The 20,759-nt window shown below is 40.6% G+C and overlaps 1 protein-coding gene across 10 annotated transcripts in view; it reads left to right on the top strand.

Moving 5' to 3' along the window:
• Positions 1–20,759, top strand: part of GMI1 (gamma-irradiation and mitomycin c induced 1) — a 123,795-nt gene that overhangs the window by 80,031 nt on the left and 23,005 nt on the right. For 8 of the 10 annotated variants that reach the window (XM_088963163.1, XM_088963166.1, XM_088963167.1 and 5 more), the window contains one exon: positions 15,769–15,867. The exons of the other annotated variants lie outside the window; for them this stretch is intronic. In XM_088963163.1, the coding sequence (XP_088819289.1) occupies positions 15,769–15,867 (99 nt within the window). The remainder of the gene's footprint in view (positions 1–15,768; positions 15,868–20,759) is intronic. 10 annotated transcript variants of the gene reach the window in all.

Below are 20,759 nucleotides of genomic sequence, written 5' to 3'. Positions count from 1 at the left end.
AGTAAGAAGCACTCGAACTAACATAACAGTACACATCAACATTCTCAACAAGTACAAAGACCGAAATACCCCTTCACTAACACCACTAACAGTTGATAAAATAAGCACTTACAATAAGCACTTGTGCAACAAGTGCTTATTTTCACAACCACTTAATCACCAAACATAGCCTAAGTGGGTTGACTAGTCTTGTAACCAAATCATCAAAACTATAAAAAAGTATCCTGTATAGGAGTTCCCTCTCTTTAAGTGGGAGGGACAGGTGTCCTTCACCTAGGAGGAGGAGGTAGTTACATAACTACCCCACTCCCTATTTAAGTTCCTTAAGGGGAAGCTAGAGACATATTCTTTGGAGAAAATTATCTCAAGGAAGACAGAGAGAAGAAAAGAGAAGTGCTCAAGGGAAGACAGGGAAGGGAAAGAAGTCTCACTAATACAAGTAGGAAAAGAAGGGTCCTCTTCATGAATACTTCCTATAAATGTCTTCTTCTATGTATCCTTCTCTCTCTCTCTCTCTCTTTTATTTTCACTTTCGAGAAAGGAAATAGAGGGAAATAAACCATCTACGACCATGTGCCTCTACTTGGTTGATTATGATCCTTCTTTCAAGACAAAGTTAGGGATTAAAATGAATAACAAGTGGATAAAAACTGTATGATTCAATCAACCATTCAATTTGATTGACTATGATTCCCTTCTTGTACTAAAAAATCCATAGGATTAAGGCTGTCTACAGTCAGAATTTCATTTGATTGACTACAGCTTATTATGAAGAAAGCAGTGGGAAGAAAATCTTCCTTGTATCAAAAGGAAAAGAGAGAAATGTATTGTTGTAGAGTTTCTCAATTGCATTTTTTTGTTCTCATTCTTATACACTTGATGTAAAAGAAATGCAAATTAGAAGTTATTTTTAAGTACTCTATTGTTCTTTTCTTTTGTTTTATGCATTCATTTCTTCAAGTCAGAATCAAAAAGGTGTTCTCTAGTTCTTGTGGAGATGTAATTAAGGGGAACAATTTGTATTATTCCTTGAATGGGCCTTATCGAAAATAATAAAAACTCAATCACTTGAGTGAATTATGTTGCATGAGAATTTATTAAAAATTTAACACCAACAATTATTCGGCCATATTTCTCATATTCACCCTTGGCGATTGCAAGTTGTTCCCCCATAGACTTCTCAACACTCGGCTCCTATTCTTGAATCTGGTAGCATAAGCTTTGAATGTTGCTTCCAACAGTTGTCCTTGGTGTGCTTGGGCTTTATAGTATTCACACACAACATCCATCTATGTTCTTAGTATTAACATTTGGCTTCATCCCGACTTTAGCATAATGGTCAACTTGAGGTTCAATAGACTAAACTTGACTCCTACTCTCCTCACTACTAAGAAGTAGCCATAACATAGGCTTAAGATAAGGTCACCTCGTCTTTTGCTAAAACTAGAAGCCCATTTGTTTTTCGGGTCGGGCTTAGGATTTGTCAAAGAAGCCCAACCCGAGCTCACACGACTTTATTTTTTATACAAAAAATATAAATATTTATATATAATATTATACATATATTTAAGTATTTTTTCATAATGCTTATTAACTCAAAACCCTAACCAATATTTCCCTTTTCTCTCTTTGTTCAAATTTCTCCTAGACTTTCTTAGTTTTTAATCCTCACTTCTCACGCACCAACAATAGTGTCTTCTCTTCTCCGATGAATCCATGTTTAGCTAGCTAGCAATTGTTCGACGTCTTCTCTTCTCTAGCAAATATCGTCCTTTAGTGACAGTGGCTAGGGCAATGTTATTAGTGCTAGACAGCTTTGTATGCCCTTAGCTTCAATCAAAATGATGTACTTTATGAGTTTATTGTAAATGAATAAAAGTGCATATTTGATTCATGTTCCCTTGGTATGTTTTTGTGTAATACCCTTAAACTGGACACTTAATGAGACTCGTGTTAGTTTAGAATGTTCACAGCCAGTGGGTCGGTCTGGGGAGACCTATCCTGACAAAGCTGACACTGTGGTGCCACCAATTCGGTTGGGGTGGCTTATCTCAGCCGCCAGGGTGAGACCCTAGGCACATACAGTGTAGGATAAATTGAATCTTTGAACTGGACCAAATTTTCAGTATTGCCCTGGACCTTGGAGATTTATGGGCAAAACTGGAAAGTTACACCCGACCCCTAGACTCGATTATGATACTACACTAGGTGTCGGATTGGGCTGTCTTTGATATACCATTCGGTGAGATCCTTAGCGGGGGTCAAAACCTGGGTATGTTGGGACAGTCTGAGAATTCATCTGAGTGGGTGATCATAGTGACAGGATCAGCCCCTTTGTCGGACAAAGGTAATGATTAGGGATGCACACTCATTGATGGAAACCAAGACTGCCGGCAGTCGATTTCAATCGTTGAGATTTGTTTTGCAAAATATATTTTATATGAGATATAAAAGTATATATATATATATATATATATTATGGTTTCGAAAAGGTTTGCAAAATGTTTTAATTCCTGGGATCCATATAAGTAGAGAGTGCAACACTGTTCCTTGCAACCGAGGGAGAGGTCCTCTCTTGTCGGGTAGTGTGTGATTATTACGGGCTGAGAGGTTGAGTGTAAGACCATTGAGGATAATACCTGATGGGCTAATCTTGCATTTGCCCACAGTCCTTAGGTGTTACAAGGTGGCTTGGCCCAGGGACCACTTAGGGTAAGTGTTGGGCCCATAGAGACCATGAGATGGTTTTCAGGGGGTGCACTATCCTTAACATTGTATTCGGCCAGGCCTTGTGACAAAGGCTGGACTGAACCCATGTGGCTGATGTGTAGATCAATGTTTGGGTCCCATGCCATACAAGGAAGTCCAATTGGGCAGTAGTTTGGAAGGCTAAATGAATACATAACCTTAAATGGGCCTTAAGCCCATTTCGAACTGGGCTAATTTGATTAGTCACTAAAGGGGCGAATTCTGAGATGGATCAACTGATAGGATTGGGCCTAGACCCTATCTAGTTAGAGAGTCCAAGATCTAAATAAGATTTAGATCTAGAAACCTCCTAATTAGATTAGGAGATGGATGATCTGATCTGCAGATAAGATAAGTGTTATCCCTTATCACTTAAAGGGACTTCTTATCCATATATGATTTGGATTAGCAACTCCTAATGGGATTAGGAGCTGATCCCTATAAAAGGTGGAGGGGGCGGCAGCCTGAAAGAATGGTAGGATCCATCTAATGGACGCCAAGAAGGGTGCGGAATGGGGGGCGAATTTCAAAAAAATTTCCTACCTTCTTCCAAGTAGGAATCATATTCCCTAAATTTAGAATACATTATTCAAGGATCCTACTTGAACCATAAACAAATTAGATCTGAACCAAAAATAAACAGGAAGGATTATACCTGATCCGGAGAAATAATATCTCCCAAAGTTGGTGTTCACGCGCAAAGAACAAACCAAGATCCACTCCTGCTGAAGATGACACAGCTGTGGATGGAATGGAACCAGCAGGGTGCGTCCTACACACTGGATTCTTCACAAGATCCCTCTGGAAACCTTGAACACCGAATCCTTTTGTCTTTCTTGCTAGATTGTTGTCAAGAACTGTTTTCTTGACTTCCTGTTGCTGCAAAGATCCTATCTTCCAACAGGGAGTGGCAGCGGCTAAAGGAGGAGAAGTCCAGGGACGAAGAGGGCAGAACTGTCTCTTCTCTCTGGAGTCTGTGAGAGATCAAATATCAGATTGCAGGATGTGTTTCTTGCTTACTCAAAACCCCTAATTCGAAATCTGATATTTCTGCTAGGGTTTTCTCCTCTTTGTTCTTGATTAAGAAACCTCCCAATATTTTTGGGAGTTATCCCAATCCAAATCAGTATTTGGATAGAGGTTAATCTTAATCCTATCTGCAGATTAAGTTAGTTAACTCCTGATCTTATCAGAAGGTTACCAGATTCAAATCTAATTTGAATTTGGTCTCTTAGAGTGGATAAGGTTAAAGGCCCAATCCTTTTACTAACATTAATATCAAATTCGCCCCATGAACTGGTGATCATATCAGTCCAGTTCGAAATGGGCTTTTGGCCCATTAAGTGTTCAGTGTTTAATCAGTTTCCAACCTGCTATCCAGTTGGGCTTCTTTGTATGGCGTGGGACCCAAGCATTGATCTACACACCAGCCACATGGTTTCGGCCCATTCTCTATTACAAGGCCCAGTCGAATTCACTGAAAGACTCAGTGACCCCCTTGAGCCCATCACATGGACCCTATGGGCCCAACACTTACATTAAGTGGTTCCTGGGCCAAGCCATCTTATAAAAACCCAGGGACTGTGGGCAGGTGCAAGATTAGCCCATCAGGTATTATCCTAAATGGTCTTACACTTAACCTCTCAGCCCTTAATGATCAAGCACTGCCCGACAAGAGAAGACCTCTCCCTTGACTGCAAGGAACAGTGCCGCACTCTCTACTCACATGGATCCCAGGAATTAAAACCTTTTGCAAATCTTTTGAAATCGTACATATAATATATATATGTACGATTGAAATCAACTGCCGGCAGTTTCGTTTCCATCAAAGAGAGTGCATTCCCGATCATTATCATTGTCCGACAAAGGGGCTGATCCTGTCACTATGACCACTCACTCAGATGAATTCTCAGACTGCCCCAACATGTCCAGGTTTCGACCCCCACTAAGGATTTCACTGATTAACACATCAAAGACAGTCCGATCCAACACCTAGTGATGTGTCATAATCGAGTCTAGGGGTCAGGTGTAACTTTCCAGTTTTGCCCATCTTTCTCCACGGTGTAGGGCAATACTGGAAATCTGGTCCGGTTCAAGGGTTCAAGCAATCCCATACTGCATGTGCCTTGGGTCTTACCCTAATGACCGAAACAAGCCATCCCAACAGTTGGTGGCACATCATTATCAACCTTGGCAGGATAAATCTCCCCAGACTTATCCAATGGCTGTGAACATTTAAAACTAACACAAGTTTCTATAAGTGTCCAGTTTTAGGGTCTTACACAGAATTACACCAAACAACATGAATCAAACATGCACTTTAATTTATTTCCACTAAATAACAAAAGTACATCAAATCCGATTGAAGCTAAGGGCATACAAGACTGCCTAACACAGCCTTTAGACATGCAACCAACACACTCTTGTCTTCAGAGCTTAGATTACAAGAAGAGAGAATATTACACCCTGCAAATACTCTCTAGCCGCCTTCTTCCTGCAGTCGTTGCCTCCAGCAGTTCGTTCTCCAGTTCTTGGGAGAATTCAAGATTTGATCTTGATACCAATCTTTTGGAGAAAAAATTGGTTGGAGTTGTGTTTACTAGCCATCCAGTTGATTCTTGCGAAGGGTCAAGTTTTTTTGGAACACTGTTGATTCTGAACCACCCTGCACTGCGCCATCTTCAGTGGGAGCAGATTTTAGATCCTTTTTTGGGCGTAAACACCTCCATTGGGAGATACTGCTTCTCCGTATCAGGTATTATCTCTCCCTACTCTTTTTGGTTCAGATCTGGTTCAGTTTATGGTTCAAGAAAGATCATTGAAAATATGATTTTCTAAAGAGGGAATTCGATTCACAGTTGAAGGGAGAGAAAAATTTTTGAAATTCGCCCCCTTCATCCGCAATCTTTGGGCGTCCATGTGATGGATATCCTATCCCTTCAATTAGCGGAGCCACCCCTTCTCTTTATTCAGTAGTGGTGGTGGCAACACACACACTAGCCCAACAGAGCACCATCTCCCCAGTCCCGACCAGGTTCTCTCTCTTTGTTTTACCTTTTCTCACCCACTCACAAGTCACCAATGCACTCACCACTATGGCATCTTAGTGGTTCTTCATCACCCTCGTCCACCACCACCACACCGCTCCACGGTGTGTCCTCACTAGTGTAAACTGTGTCTGCCAATCGAATTTTTATACCTATGACCTTACCCATATCATCCAGATCTTCTAGTCTCTTTGATGAGCAAGAGTAGCAATGTGACAGAAATTAAGAAATGAGAATAAAAGGTTTAATAATTTAACAAAACCTATAATAGAAGACTGAATCAAAATGTTTTCTAACAAGTCCAAAGCATTGCGAATTCTAGTTTCAACTTATATTGTTGCTGACCACCACCATCCACCTCCTTACTGAGATTCCAGGTTGGGCTTCAGGCTTTTACAAGGGCTTGGCTCGATCTCAGCTTGAGCAAATTCTGTTAATGAAGAGTGAAAGCCCAGCCCAGCCCGTGAACAAGTCTAGCTAAAACATTTTGGTGAGGAACTCAAAAACCTTTTTTCTCTCCACCAACTCCCTATGTGTCTCACCATTTTTTGTTCACCCCATACAACTGTCCTCAGAGAGTCAATCTCATACCAAAGAGATTTTAGCATGGATAAGTAAACAGCTAAGGGATCCATCCACAAGTAGTGCTGGCCAATAACCCAATATGAGGTTGCATGAATTTTACTAACTAGCCTACTGCTATGTAATTCTCTTGCATCCACCTCTCATAGGTAGGGGCATCCTGCACAGGTTTCTTCTTTCTCCTGGTGATGTACCCCCCATTTTCCTCTACTACATATATATCTTTGTAGACTGGGACCATGTGAAAAATTGGTTCCATCTGACTTTACTGTGACTTTTGCTCCTAATAGAGTCACCATAGACCTTCCATGCCCAAACCTGGAATCTATAGGGCAGTTCTAATCAAGAATCACTAACCTGAAGCTAAAATTGCTTCTCAACCACACAAAACTAGGGACCATGCAAAAAATTGGTTCCATCCGACCTTACTGTGACTATTTGCTCCTAATAGAGTCTCCATAGACCTTCCATGTCCAAACCTGGAATCTATAGGGCACTTCTAATCAAGAATCACTAACCTGAAGCTAAAATTGCTTCTCAACCACACAAAACTAGGGACCATGCAAAAAATTGGTTCCATCCGACCTTACTGTGACTATTTGCTCCTAATAGAGTCTCCATAGACCTTCCATGTCCAAACCTGGAATCTATAGGGCACTTCTAAATTTCTAATCAATAAGCACTAACCCGGAGCTAAAATTGCTCCTCAACCACACAAAAGATGGATCGATCTCATCAGGGATCGATCTCAAAGAGAATCAAAAAGCTTCCCTTCAAGCCCGAAGTGCCTGCTTCAAAGTGCCTCTAGAACCCTTAACTCAGTTTCTCCAATTATCTAGGGTTTTGGGGAAAATCTCCAAGATCCCGCCATGGGCCTCAAACTTAGGATAAAATTCCTCTCCAAAAACCTTCCCAAACTAGGCTATATAAGCTGTCAATCTATCAGCCAATCAGTTCTCATACATAGTGTGTATGGGCCTAAAAGAATAGGAGCCTGCTCTGATATCAAGTTGCAAATCACACCTGCAATAAATCTGAAAATAGAAGAAAGAAGAAGTTCAGAAGAAGATTTAGGAAGAAGAGAAGTAAATGGAAGAAAAGAATAGGAAGAGAGCTGTTTGATCCTCTCTCTCTCTCTCAGTTTTATTAAACATGTGCTTAAACATAAAGCATGTAAAGTTACATGAGTGCCCCTAGAGTGGCCGAGTTAAAAGACATAAAAAGAATATGTATTAAGGCTTTTCTCAAAAAAAAAAAAAAGTATTAAGGCTCATAAAGAAGGAAAACTATAGCAGAAATAAAGCTGCCCAAATAAATAAAAATAAGGCCTATTCGGCTCAATCTCTCTACACAGGGTATGCATCTTGTCTAATCCTAGGTGCAGCCCCTTTGAGTCCGACTCTGCACTCTTTAAGTAGAGTGGTTGGACCAAGGGCTCCACCTCCAAAAACCTAACCAAGCCCTTTGAGGCAAGCCCAAACAAGTCCATGCAAGGGTGCTAAATCTTTGGTCTGTATTTAAAGAGATTGGTTTTGTGATTTTAATTGCGATTTATTATATTTTAGGATTAGGAATAAAATGTTGTTTGATGAAAAATATCTTGTATAAAGAAGGATGCGAGAACAACACTAGTGATGTAATATTTGGTGTATGCCGCAAGGGGTATTTTGGTCTTTTTTACCTTCTTTTAAGTTGTATGGTCGCCTTGGTATATATAATAAAAAAGACTGGTGCCGCCAGCATGAGTTTGAGTTTCTCTCAATCTCTTTCTCTTTTCTCCTCTTCTCTTCTCCTTCTCTCCTCTTCGCCCACTGCTCTATTGATGTGAACATGGTATCAGCGTGGGACAGTGCTCTGTAAATCATCTCCTGCAAGTCGAAATTCTTCCCTGCTCCTCTAGACTGAGAATGGAAGAGACACGTGCGAACTCCAGTTGAAGACTGTTTGTTCTTGTCCTGCCCCTATTTCTTGGACTGCAACTGATTCATACGACACCCAGAGACCAGTGGATGACTGATTGAATCTCCTTTGGCGGTTGGTGTTCTCTTCCTGTGTTTTTTGTTGTTCCTGGGTTGGAAACTACAGAGACTCTGGACTGAATATGAACAGAAGTTAAAATCACCTCCTTTTTTTCAGTTCTTGGTGTTGAAACCAAGAACTGGTTAAGTTGTTCTGCTTGACCGGATGGTATAAAGGGAGTTTATCCCTCTTTGTGGGTGTGAAGACCCACTAATCTTCATGCTTGAGGACCCTTGGTAGGTCATAAATGACCTGGTTTGACTGACAGAGTGCAGCAGCCTCTTTAAATGTGTTCTGTAGTTCGTATTGCCTTAAAAAGGGTCCTCTCAGATCTGTGAAAACCTATGACAGAAAGGCTGTGCTCTGTTTTAGCAGTTTTTTGTATTTACCCAGTTGGGTAAGGACTGAAATCAGTTTGTGTCTGCTGCCTTCACTCGGTTCCCATGAATTCTGAAGATTCTGCAACTTCAGAAACTACATCACATCAAGGAGGGATGTCTGGTGGTTATGAGATCCTGCACTTTCCTATGATCATTACCCCCTTGGATGGCAGAAACTACTTAGCTTGGTCCAAGGAGATGCGACTCTACATCACTGCCAGGGGTAAGGCTGGACATATAACTGGGAAGACAAAGGAACCTAAGGCTGGTACTGCTGAGTATGATAAGTGGGACCAGGAAAATTGCATGATAGTGTCTTTGCTTTTGACTTCAATGCTGCCTTCTGTCAAGCAAAATTTCATGTGGGCTGAGACAGCCAAGGAAATTTGGGATCAAGCCAAGGCAACATACTCAGAACAGAGACACTATGCACGGATTTATCAGTTACAGGCAGAATCTTCAACATGCAAGCATGGTGAGAGGAGTTTATCAGCCTACTACTCTGCTCTCACATCTGTTTGGAAGGAATTGGACTACTACCAAACCGTTGAATGGGAAAGTGGGAAAGATGCCAAGGCCTACAAATAGTTGGTCTCCCAGCAACGGGTGTTTGCTTTCCTTCTTGGCCTTAATCCCATGTATGAGCCTATCCGGGTACAAATTTTGGGCAGCAAGGATCTTCCGTTTGTCCAAGAGGTGTATGCTTTAGTTCAGCCCAAGGAAATTAGGTCTGCTATGAATCCTCCTGAGGGGGAACCATAGCCTTAGCCGTAAGAAGTAACACCAATTCGGCTAGGAAGGGGGAAAATTAGAAAAAGGTGGATGATAAGGATAAATTGTGGTGTACTCACTGCTAGAAGTCTAGACACACCTGTGAGACATGTTGGGAACTGCATGGAAAGCCGAAATGGGCACAGGAACTCAACAAGAAATCTGCAACAGAACAGAACAAGAAGCCAACTCACAAGTTCACCTCTGCCAATCTTGCCTCACATGAGTCTCTAGATTGTTCCTCTAGTTCTGATCCCAAGTAAGATATTATCAGCTCCTTCTATGACTATTTGAAGCAGTATGGTAGGGCTATCAGACAAACAGATTCTAGACCCGCACCTTCTACCTCATTTGCTTCCTCCCTCCTCAAGAGGTAAAGATATAGATCCTCGACCAGCAATGGAGGAGAAGGATCCATCAACAAGCCTCACTTTATCTTTTATAGATAAAAGGGTATATGATTGAAACAAAGTTGACTTACCAGCCATATGGTTGGAGGCACTAGAGTCAATAATCCATGGAGACTCCAGGGTATTAATTTGTTATCCATCAGTAGTATTACACATGCTTTGAACTGCTCAGTAACTTTCCTTCTCGATTCTTGTGTTTTTTAGGATTTAGCTTCTAGGGGGACGATGGGTAGAGGGAACATGGTCGATGGCCTCTATGTGCTAGAGAATAAAGTTAGTCTTGCAGTTTTAGAGTGTTCGAGTCAGTCTAGTAATAGTCAAGTTTTTTAGTGTCATCATCGTTTGGGTTATATGTCATTTAACTCTTTGAAGTACTTATTTCCAAATTTATTTACGTCTGTTTCTGTCAATGATTTTTAGTAAGTGTGTCAATTAAGAAGCATTGTAAAACTTCGTTTCCTTTACGTAATAAAATATTGGATTTTCCTTTCCATATTGTGTACTTTGATGTTTGGGGACCTGTGAATATTCCAACTGAGAATGGTTACAAATATTTTATCTCTTTTATTGATGATTTTTCACGATTCACTTGGGTGTACCCCATGCACTCATGAGAAGAAGTTCCTAAGCTTGTGAAAGATTTTCAACAAATGGTCTACACCCAATTTCAGACAGAGATTTAGGTCTTTCAATTAGACAATGCCAATGAGTACTTTCATGGTGACCTCTCCAACTTTTTTATGTCCTGTGGATGCAAGTTGCGGATGCAACAGATGCAAGCTCCAAAAAGTTTTTGGCTAAATGCTGTTATGACTGCCACATATATTATCAACAGGATGCCCTCTCGGTTGTTGGAATATACATCCCCTCACCAGCTCCTCTTCCCCAAGGCTCCATTGTTTCCCATACCCATGTGTGTCTTTGGGTGCCAGTGCTTCGTCCACGATCTCTCCCCTACTCCGGGTAAACATGATCCTAAGGCTATTATGCGTGTTTTTCTTAGATATCCCCTTTCACAAAAGGGTTATTGTTGTTTTGATCTGATCTCAAGGAAATATTTTGTCCTTATGGATGTCTCATTCTTTGAAAATGTTCCCTTTTTTTCTATTTCCCGTCAGGGGGAGAATCTTGGTGAGGAGAAACAGAAACAAACTCTAGTCTTGTTGCCTTCCCCACCTGACCTTCCTCCATTTCGTGACTTTCAAAGACAACGTTATAGGAGTTGTTGTAAGGCTTACTTAATTGTTACTTTATAGCTGCTGTTAGTAGGCTGTTGGACAATTACAGTTACTTGTTTTTTTCTTCTTTTTCTTATTATTCTGATTCTAGGATATGCCGCCAGGGGCATACTTGTAACTTATTCTTTTATGAAGTTAATATAAATAGAAAACTAGCGGCAGCCAGTAGTGACTTTTTCCTCTTAACCGTACCTCTCTCTCTCTCTCTCCCTCTCCCAATCACCACATGGTATCAGAGTAGGTTTTCTGGGTTGAAAAAGACTTATGATCCCTCCTGCCCTATTTTTAAAAAAGTGTTTGGACGTGGCTATTTCTGCAGAAACCCTAGCAGTTTTTGGCGACAGCCTTTGTGATTTATTTTTCTTGGTTGTAATAGCAAGAAAACCCTAGTCGGAGAAGGACGATGCTGATGTAGACTCGTCCGATGCTGTGAAGTCAAGTTTAGATTAGCACCTTCGTACAAGTGCTGAACAGGTGTGTTTTTTGTTTCAGTTTGTCTCAGCCTTCTTTGGCCGATGGTGTGTAGGGCTCATGCCTTGATTATATAGTTATTTGTTTGGATGTTGGATGGTTAGAGTGTGTGAACTACAGTCAGACTGATTGTAATGTATGTATTGGTGGTGCTGAACCAATTACCATGCTGGTTTATTGTTCTGTTTGGATGTTGTGTTGATTGAACCCCTTGTTCTCAGCAGTATTCCCTTTGTTCTCAGCAGTATTTAATGTTCTTTTGCTCACATTCTTGGAGTAAACCCTGAGTTGCTCACATTCTGATTGTGGCGGCTGTGTTGTTGGGTGGTATTTGGACTGGTTTTCAGTAGTATTCAATGGCAAGTCATGAATTAACTTCATCGGGGGCTACACCAACCCGCAGCATAGCGGGTATGGGAGGTGAAAACATGGTTTTTCCCATGCCAATTACCCCTTTAAACGGTCTGAACTACCTGGAGTGGGCTAAGAGTGTAAAACTCTATGCAACAGCAAGGAGTAAAGCTGGTTACATCAATGGAAGGGTGAAAGAACCCAAGGGTGAGACGGCTAAACATGATAGGTTGGACCAAGAAAACAGTATGGTGATGTCTTGGCTCCTCGCAACCATGGAACCTGATGTGAAAAAGAATTTTATGTAGGTAGACACTGCTAGTGAGATTTGGGAACAGGCTAGAACTACCTATTCTGAGCAAAGGCATTACGCCAAGGTTTACTAGTTGCAAGCTGAATATAGAGCTATGGCACATGGGGTGGCTGAAGTCCTTTGGCTAAAGAACCTTCTAGGGGAGTTTGGAGTTGTTGTTCATAGTCCTATGTCCCTTTACTGTGACAACAAGGCTGCAATAAACATCGCCAGCAACCCAGTCCTACATGAGAGGACCAAGCACATTGAGGTGGATAAACACTTCATAAGGGAGAAACTGGAAAAAAGGGAAATTTGCATCCTTTATGTCAACTCCAAGGAACAACTTGCTGATGTCCTTACAAAGGGGCTTCCATGCTTGCGGCACAATGAGTTATGTGACAAGCTGGGCATGATAGACATCTTTAGCCCAATTTGAGGGGGAGTGTTATAAGGCTTACTTAATTGTTACTTTATATCTATTGTTAGTAGGTTGTTGGACAGTTACAATTGTTTTTTTTTCTTCTTTTTCTTATTATTCTGATTCTAGGATATGCCGCCAAGGGCATACTTGTAATTTCTGATTCTTTTATGAAGTTAATATAAATAGAAAACTGGTGGCAGCCAGTAGTGACTTTTTCCTCTCAACCATACCTCTCTCTATCTATCTCTATCTCTCCCAATCCCCACGAATCACCACAGGAGTCAAGGCCAATAGAGTTCAATGGGCAAGGGACAGTCAGAGACTATGCAACCAATGCCCTCACCTAGGTACTATTATCCTTGTTGAAACTCCTGAACCCATTGACATTGACACTTCAAATTGTGATCTAGACCTTCCTATTGCAAAAATGAATGGGGTTAGATCATGCACCACACACTATCCCATGGCTCAATTCTTATCCTATAAAAATGTCTCATCTTCATTTTGTGCTTTCCTATCTAAAATTGATAATGTCTAGTTCCTAAAAGTGTCATAGATGCTCTCCTTTCTCCTAAGTGGACAAATGCTATGAAGGAAGAAATCAATGCCCTCCACAAAAATGGCACATGGGAGTTGGTGGATCTTCCCGAGGGAAAGGAACCTGTTGGGTGCAAATGGATGTTCTCTGTGAAACACAAGGTAGACGGCACAGTTGGGAGATACAAGGTTAGATTGATTGCAAAGGGTTTTACACAGGTGTATGGTGTTGACTATGCTAAGACTTCTACGCCTGTGGCAAAAATGAATTATATCCGGGTTCTTATCTCTTTGGCGACAAACCTTGATTGGGAGCTTTATCAACTAGACATTAAAAATTCCTTATTGAATGGGGATTTAGAAGAGGAAGTATACATGACTCAACCTACTGGTTTTTGTGCTAAGGGTAAAGAGCAAAATGTGTGCAAATTAAAGAAGGCTTTATACGGCCTAAAAGAATCACCAAGGGCTTGGTTTAGTAGATTTCACCAGGCGATTCAAAAAATGGGGTTCAAGCATTGCCAATCTGATCACACACTTTGTGAAGAAGGAACAAGGGAAAACAACAACTTTGATTGTTTATGTGGACGATATTGTCATTACCGGTGATTGGGTCTCAGAGATAACAAAGGTTAAAAAGGTTCCTAGCTACACAATTTGAGGTGAAGGATCTAGGTCCATTGTGTTACTTCCTTGGAATTTGAAGAAATAGTTGGTTGCCACGAGTAGACCTGTTCATGGGTTGGGTGGCCCGACGGGCCGGCCCGGCCCCCGGACGGGTTTGAACAGGTATATAGGCCTGCGGGCTTAACCTCGTGCCAAAAAGCCCAGCCCGCAATAAATTCTAGCCGGGCTCAGGATTTGCCAAAATAGCCTGGCCCGAGCCCGGCCCGGCCCGATCTATAAATAAACCTAAAAACTCTAATTGAATACACCTCTTTTTTTCACCTCTTTCCCTTCTTTTTCCAACCGAATTCTTCTTCTCCACATCCTCTTTCCCTTCTTTCTATATATTTTTTTAATATAAATAAATTTTGAATTTATATATTTTTTTAATGTAAACAAATTATGATTTATATTGATTATTGAATAGGGAAAATTTCTAATTTTTTTTATTAGGTCGGGCTTCGGGCTCAGGCTTCGGGCTTTTTATTAGGGTCGGGCTTGGGCCCAAGTTGTAGGCCCGTTGGTCGGGCCGAGCTCGGGCTCGGGCCTAACATATTTCTGTTAATGACGATTAAAAGCCCGGCCTGAGCCCGGCCCGGCCCGGCCCATGAACCAGTCTAGCCACGAGTGTGGGGTTCCATACCCACACTCAGGCTCTAGTGTGTGTGGTTTCATACCCACACCTAGTTGTTTCTAATTTCTTTTATTAATAGTTTCTAATTTCTGTTAAGTTGGGCTGACTGGCCTTATTGTTTCTAATTTTTGTTTATTTCCTATTCTTATAAGGATCCTAAAAGCTATAAATAAAGGAGTGTATGGGGGCAGCAGATCATTCACCATTGAACCCCTTCTTTATTTCTCCTCTCTTCACTCTCTCTTTTCTTCTCTTCAAACCTGTAATACAGTAAACAGTTCTTCTTCTTCTTCTTCTTTCATGTGAATTGAAGTGGCCCGCTCCCAACAGGGCAGCTTCATCACTCAAAGAAAGTACACCCGTACACCCTAGATCTTCTGAGAGATACAGGAAAACTTGGGGCCAAACCTGCCAACACTCCTATAGATGTGAATCATAAACTTGGGGACTGTGGTGGTGACCTGTTGGAGGATCCAAAGCAGTACCAAAGACTTGTAGGAAGATTGCTCTATTTATCCATGACTAGGCCTGACATAGCATATTCTGTGGGGGTTCTCAGCCAGTTTATGCATGCTCCCAAGGTAGCACATTTGGAAGTGGCAGACAGGGTACTGAGTTATCTGAATAAATTCCTAGGGACAAGCCTATTGTTCAAGAAGCATGGGCATATGAGAGTCGAGATTTACACTGTTGCTGATTGGGTTGGCTCGGTAGATGACAGGATTTTTGGTTCTTTTTGAGAGATAAGATTTGTTATTTGTAATGCTCCTTACCTGTGTGCCTAGGCATAACATTAAATCAATGACTATTTGAAAGAAAATGTATTAAAGATTCTATTAGAACTTGTGAGGATTTTTGGTTCTTTTGAGAGATACAGATTTGTTATTTTTTTTGTTATGTATTTTTTATCTAGTATGAAGGTTTAACTTTGGCTGGATCTTATAGCTTGTAGAGCAGTTCAGAGTGTTGTGGGATACGTTGTTTAGAGTGTAGAAAAATTAAGTTTTCTTTCAGGATTGCTAGACACATTCTTTGTTACCTCATTACTTGTATAGTAATGTACGTTTTGTAGACTGTCTACACAATCATGACTTGGGAGAAAATAATGTATACTTTGATTTTGTGTTCTTATTGATAACAGTGTTCCACTTCCATTTTAGCTTCCAATAACATTCATTTTTTACCATTATTACTGTAGATGTTGGATGATTATGGTAATCACCTCCAGGAAGGAGATGAGATTCTCTTGAATGTGGATGGACTTTCTGTTCAATATAATAAGGGTTTGGTATATAAGGTATGTTTCTTTCTTCCTCATTGTAAACCCAAGGTCTCCATGTTGTATTTGACTGGTTTTCAAAATTTTTTAGTTCATTCCTGCTAATGGCTGATCTTCATGTCCAAGGTTGGTTATTGAATCTAGAATTTCCATTAGCATGTATGATCCTACATGCCAAATTGATTCCTCTAACATAAGTCAAATTGCTGCCATTGTCCACTGTAATTATTGCTTCCAAATCTAGATCTGTTTGGCACCAGAATGAGATGTACAATTTGCATGCTAGGGATGATTGAATTCTCTTGTGTGGGACCTCTATATATCATATATATAGAATGGTGGACCCTCTAGGGTGCGTGAGATTTTAGTGTTTCAACTTCTTAAGGATTAGGGTTTCCCAAAGAGATGCCTTGTCTTCCTACTCTTAGATTGTAATCTTCTATCCAATCTCTCTAATCTGTGATTAGTATCAAAATGACTTCCTAGAAGCACAAAGAAGTTCTACAACACATTTGCAATCAAGTCCTTTGTTATAATTCGGCCTGCCTTTGAATTCTGTTTGTATGTTAGCAGTCAAGAAGAAAGAGAAAGAAAGAAGAAAGAAAGAGAGAGAGAGAAAAGGAGGAGAAAAGTCTGGTTCGAATTAGGGAAAAGTCAACCCTACCATTCGGCCAGACATGTGTTTATATTATTAATATAATGGAAAAGACACAAATCCCTTATTTAAGTGAGACACTAGTTCTAACATAATAATACAGATCAGCAACCTCAACAAGTATAAAAGCAGAAATACCCCTACTCTAACACTCCCCCTCAAGCTGGTGAGTATATATCATATAATCCCAGCTTGTTACATATGTAGTCCACTCTTCCTCAACTCAACCCTTTTGTAAATAAGTCTGCCCATTGGTTTCCCGTATTAACCTATGCAGTGTCTAACACTCCATTCAGCACCTTCTTTCTCACAAAGAAAAGACAATTCTGTACTTCTACACTATAGTGTCCATTTTTTATCAGGATATCACATATAGAGTCATTGTTTGGACCCATCACCATTTAATGGGTGTTAACCAAGAGTCATATTGTAACTAGAAAACCACCTTAAACTTGGTTTCTTGATTTGAAATCTTTCAAGGTAAATACTAGCATAAGATCGCTTGAGCGCATCTGGGATTTGAAATCTTTCAAGGTAAATACTAGCATAAGATCACTTGAGCCCATCCTGTCTATATTATGTTCTTTGTAATTTCTTGCCCAACTAAGGGCCTCCTTGTAATTATTCAAATCTATCTTAATAAAACAATGTTAGGGTGCTGAGAGAGAGTATGATTCGAAACTCTCACTCTCAAGTCCTCATTGCCGAACTCACAAGGTCTACTCTCTTCAGTTTTCTTCATGGTATCAGAGCATACCTAAACTTCAATATCCTAGGGCTGGAAGCTTAACTCGTGTTGCCTGATTCTTGGAGGTCATTGGAAGTGCCCAAGACTCGAATCTCTTGGAGAAGTGGTTCAGTGGCCAGGAAGAATCAAAGAAAAGAAAAAGGGGAAGGGGAACAGCTTGGTTCTGATTTGAAGCTCAAAATTGTAAGTTGTGCTCAGTTTTCTGGTTATTTTTGGGTGTGTTTGGACTGTTGTAGTGTCCGAAATTTTTGGGTTGTTTCTATACAACTTCCGGCTGCCCTTTAATCTGGTTTAACCCAGAAATTTCTGGGCTGTTTTCTGAACTGTTTTCACTCCTTGGACTGTCAAAACTGCCGAAACATCCTTGTATCAAGAGCTGTGGATTGTTGCTTCTATTTGGCTGTTTTTGGGGACTGTACGAACTGCTCTTGAGGCTTTTTTTTCTTTTTGACAGTGGGGTCGTCTCTATTGCCCTCACTATGTTTGTAAAAAGGTCTTTTCAGCATTACTATTTGATATTCACTCTTCTTGGCTATTTCTTTGGTGATTACCTTGAAGTCCCTGATTTGAAAAGGAACTTTGGTTGAGTGCACAGTGCCTAGAAGCTTCTGATTACTTCTTGAAGGCTGAACCAAACTGTTTTTGGGGTGACTCGTATAGAAGTTTTTGTTTCTGTCTTGAGGATGATTGAACTCAGCCCTTGCTCGTCCTCATTTAGTATACTTGTAGAAGTCATCTGAAATCATATTTGAAGTGTTTACATGATGTACTCCTCAGAGTTTGAAAACAAGAATGGCGCTGAATATGGACTGGTTTAGGGGACTCCAAGTGATTCTTTATTGACTGTGACCACAATCAAACTAGATGGAACTAATTATTTGGCATTGTCACAATCAGTAAAGATATATGTATATAGTAGAGGAAAGTGGGGGTTCATTTCCGGGAGCAAGAAGGCTCTCCCAGAAGATGATCCATCCTACGAGAAGTGGATGCAAGAAAATTACACTGTCATTGGGTGGCTTGTGAACTCAGTGTAGCCACAAATTAGTCAACACTACCTATGGATGAATTCAGCAAAGGAAATTTGGGACAGTATTGCAGAAACCTATTCCCAAAAACTCAATGTGGCCAAAGCATATAAATTGAGAAGGGATGTAAAGAATTTAAGGCAAGGGGAGAAACCTCTAGTTGTATATTTCTCAACCCTGAAGTCTCTATGGCATGATATTGACCTAATAGAAACTGTAACTTGGGACACCACCAATGATGCAGAGACCTATAGAAAATTGGTTGAAAGGAACAGGGTGTTTGAGTTCTTAACCGGACTAAACCCAGAATATGATATCACAAAACAGAATATTCTTTCCAAGGAGTGTGTCTCATTGTCACAAGCTTATGCATTGGTGAGTAGTGAAGAGAGCAGAAGGGTTGTCCAGGTTCAAGGGGCTGATATTAGTGATCACTTTGCGAATATGGGGGTTAAACCTAAAGGGAGTGTTGGAACTTTTGGTGGCACAAGAAAGAAAGAAGTTATATGTGAGTACTGCAAGAAGCCGAAGCACACAAAAGACAAGTGCTGGAAATTACATCCTAAACTTATTCCCATTCATTTTCAGAAAAAACATGATAGTAAAAGATCAGGAAGTCTGTGCACAGTTGGAAGCCATGAGAGCAGAATATGAAAAGTTTGGGAAGATGATCAGTCAGTTGGGTGATGTGACTTCTCCTTCCAACTCTTCAAGAAATTCAACTTCTTCTGCATTTGCTCACTCAGGTATAAGGGCTTCTGCCAATCATGCAACCACTTCAGGTAATCTCAAGATCCCTTGAATTATTGACTCAGGCGCTTCTGACCATATGACCAACCTTTCTACCTTGTTTGTTTCATATGACTTGCTTCCTGGACGTGATAAAATCACTTTAGCTAATGGTTCACTTGCCCCTATCTCTGGTAAGGGAACCATCAAGGCTACGGATTCCTTGTTCCTACCTTCTGCCCTTCATGTACCTAAACTACATACAAATTTGTTGTTTGTAAGTAGTTTAACCAAGTCACTAAACTGTTGTGTAGCATTTTTTTCCTTCCTATTGTGTTTTTCAGGATCTGGAGTCTCAGAAGGTGATTGGGAGTGGCCATGAGGCGAACGGAATATACCTGCTTGATACTCCGGGACAATGCATTGATCATCATGGGAATGTTGCTCTCGGATCTGTATCTTCAGAGTCTATTAGTCGGATTATGTTGTGTCATCGTCGTTTTGGTCATCTGTCTTTTTCTGCCTTGAGTCATCTATTCCCTGAACTGTTTAAGGGAATTAGTTTGTTCAGTCTTCATTGTGAGTCTTGTGAGTTATCAAAGCATTGTAGAAACAATTACCCTTTGAGCAATAAAAGATCTTCTTTTCCTTTTAATATTGTGCACTCTGATGTGTGGGGGCCTTACCACTTACCCTCCATGGGTGGCTACAAATATTTTATCCTGTTTATTGATGATTTTTCTCGGTTCACTTGGATATTCCTGCTGAAATCCCATGATGAAGTTCCAAGGCTTGTAAGACAATTCCATGAGTTTGTTCTAACTCAATTTAATACCAGGATTAAAATTTTTAGATCTGACAATGTAAAAAAATATTTTGAGAAGAACCTATCCTGCTATCTCTTTGACATGGGAGTTATTCATCAAAGCTCTTGTGTTAGGACCCCAGAACAGAATAGAGTTGCTGAAAGGAAAAATAGGCATATTGTTGAAGTTGCAAGAAGTATCTTATTTGCCTCACATGTTTCTACAAGGTTTTGGGGTGATGCTGTTCTTACTGCTACCTACCTTATAAACCGTATGCCATCCAGGGTTTTAGGGTTTAAATCTCCCTTCAATCTCCTTCATCCGGACAAGGACCTTTTTCCTGTTCCTCTTCATGTCTTTGGCTGCACCTGTTATGTACATGTCCCAAGTGTCCAAAGGCATAAATTTGAACCCAAAGCTCAAAAGTGTATCTTCCTTGGTTGTTCCCCCACACAGAAAGATTATTGTTGTTTTGATCCAAGGACTAGCACTCGATATGTCTCAATGGATGTCACCTTTGATGAGCTTTCCCCCTTTTATGGTTCCTCTCCAGAAGGACATTGTCCACAGGGGGAGGATTTGTCACAGGTGTTTTCTCTTCCTCTTCCTGTCCCAGTTGTGTCTTTTGATGTGCCTGCTTCTCCTTCAAATGTATCAAGGTGGATCAGTCGTTCCATTCTCCCTATCCCAGTACTCTTCAACCTCTACCTCCTCGTCCTATCCTCAATCCCAAGGTGTATCAAAGGCAAAGATCCAGAAATGTGCAGGTTGTTTCTCCTACAATACATTAGCCTCACAGATGAGATAACAGGTATAGTTTCAGCACCTTTGGGGTCATCCTTCCCTGATCTTGATATTCCCATTGCTGTTAGGAAAGGAAAACAGAAGTGCACTACACACTGCATTTCCAAGCACTTTTCTTACAGATTGCTTTCACCTTCATA

The sequence above is a fragment of the Nelumbo lutea genome, chromosome 1 (genome assembly GCF_056320005.1).
Source record: "Nelumbo lutea isolate HS-2025 chromosome 1, American lotus-T2T, whole genome shotgun sequence".
NCBI lineage: Eukaryota > Viridiplantae > Streptophyta > Magnoliopsida > Proteales > Nelumbonaceae > Nelumbo > Nelumbo lutea.
The sequence above is the reverse complement of the archived record's forward strand: the minus strand, read 5'-3'. Positions and strand labels throughout refer to the sequence as shown.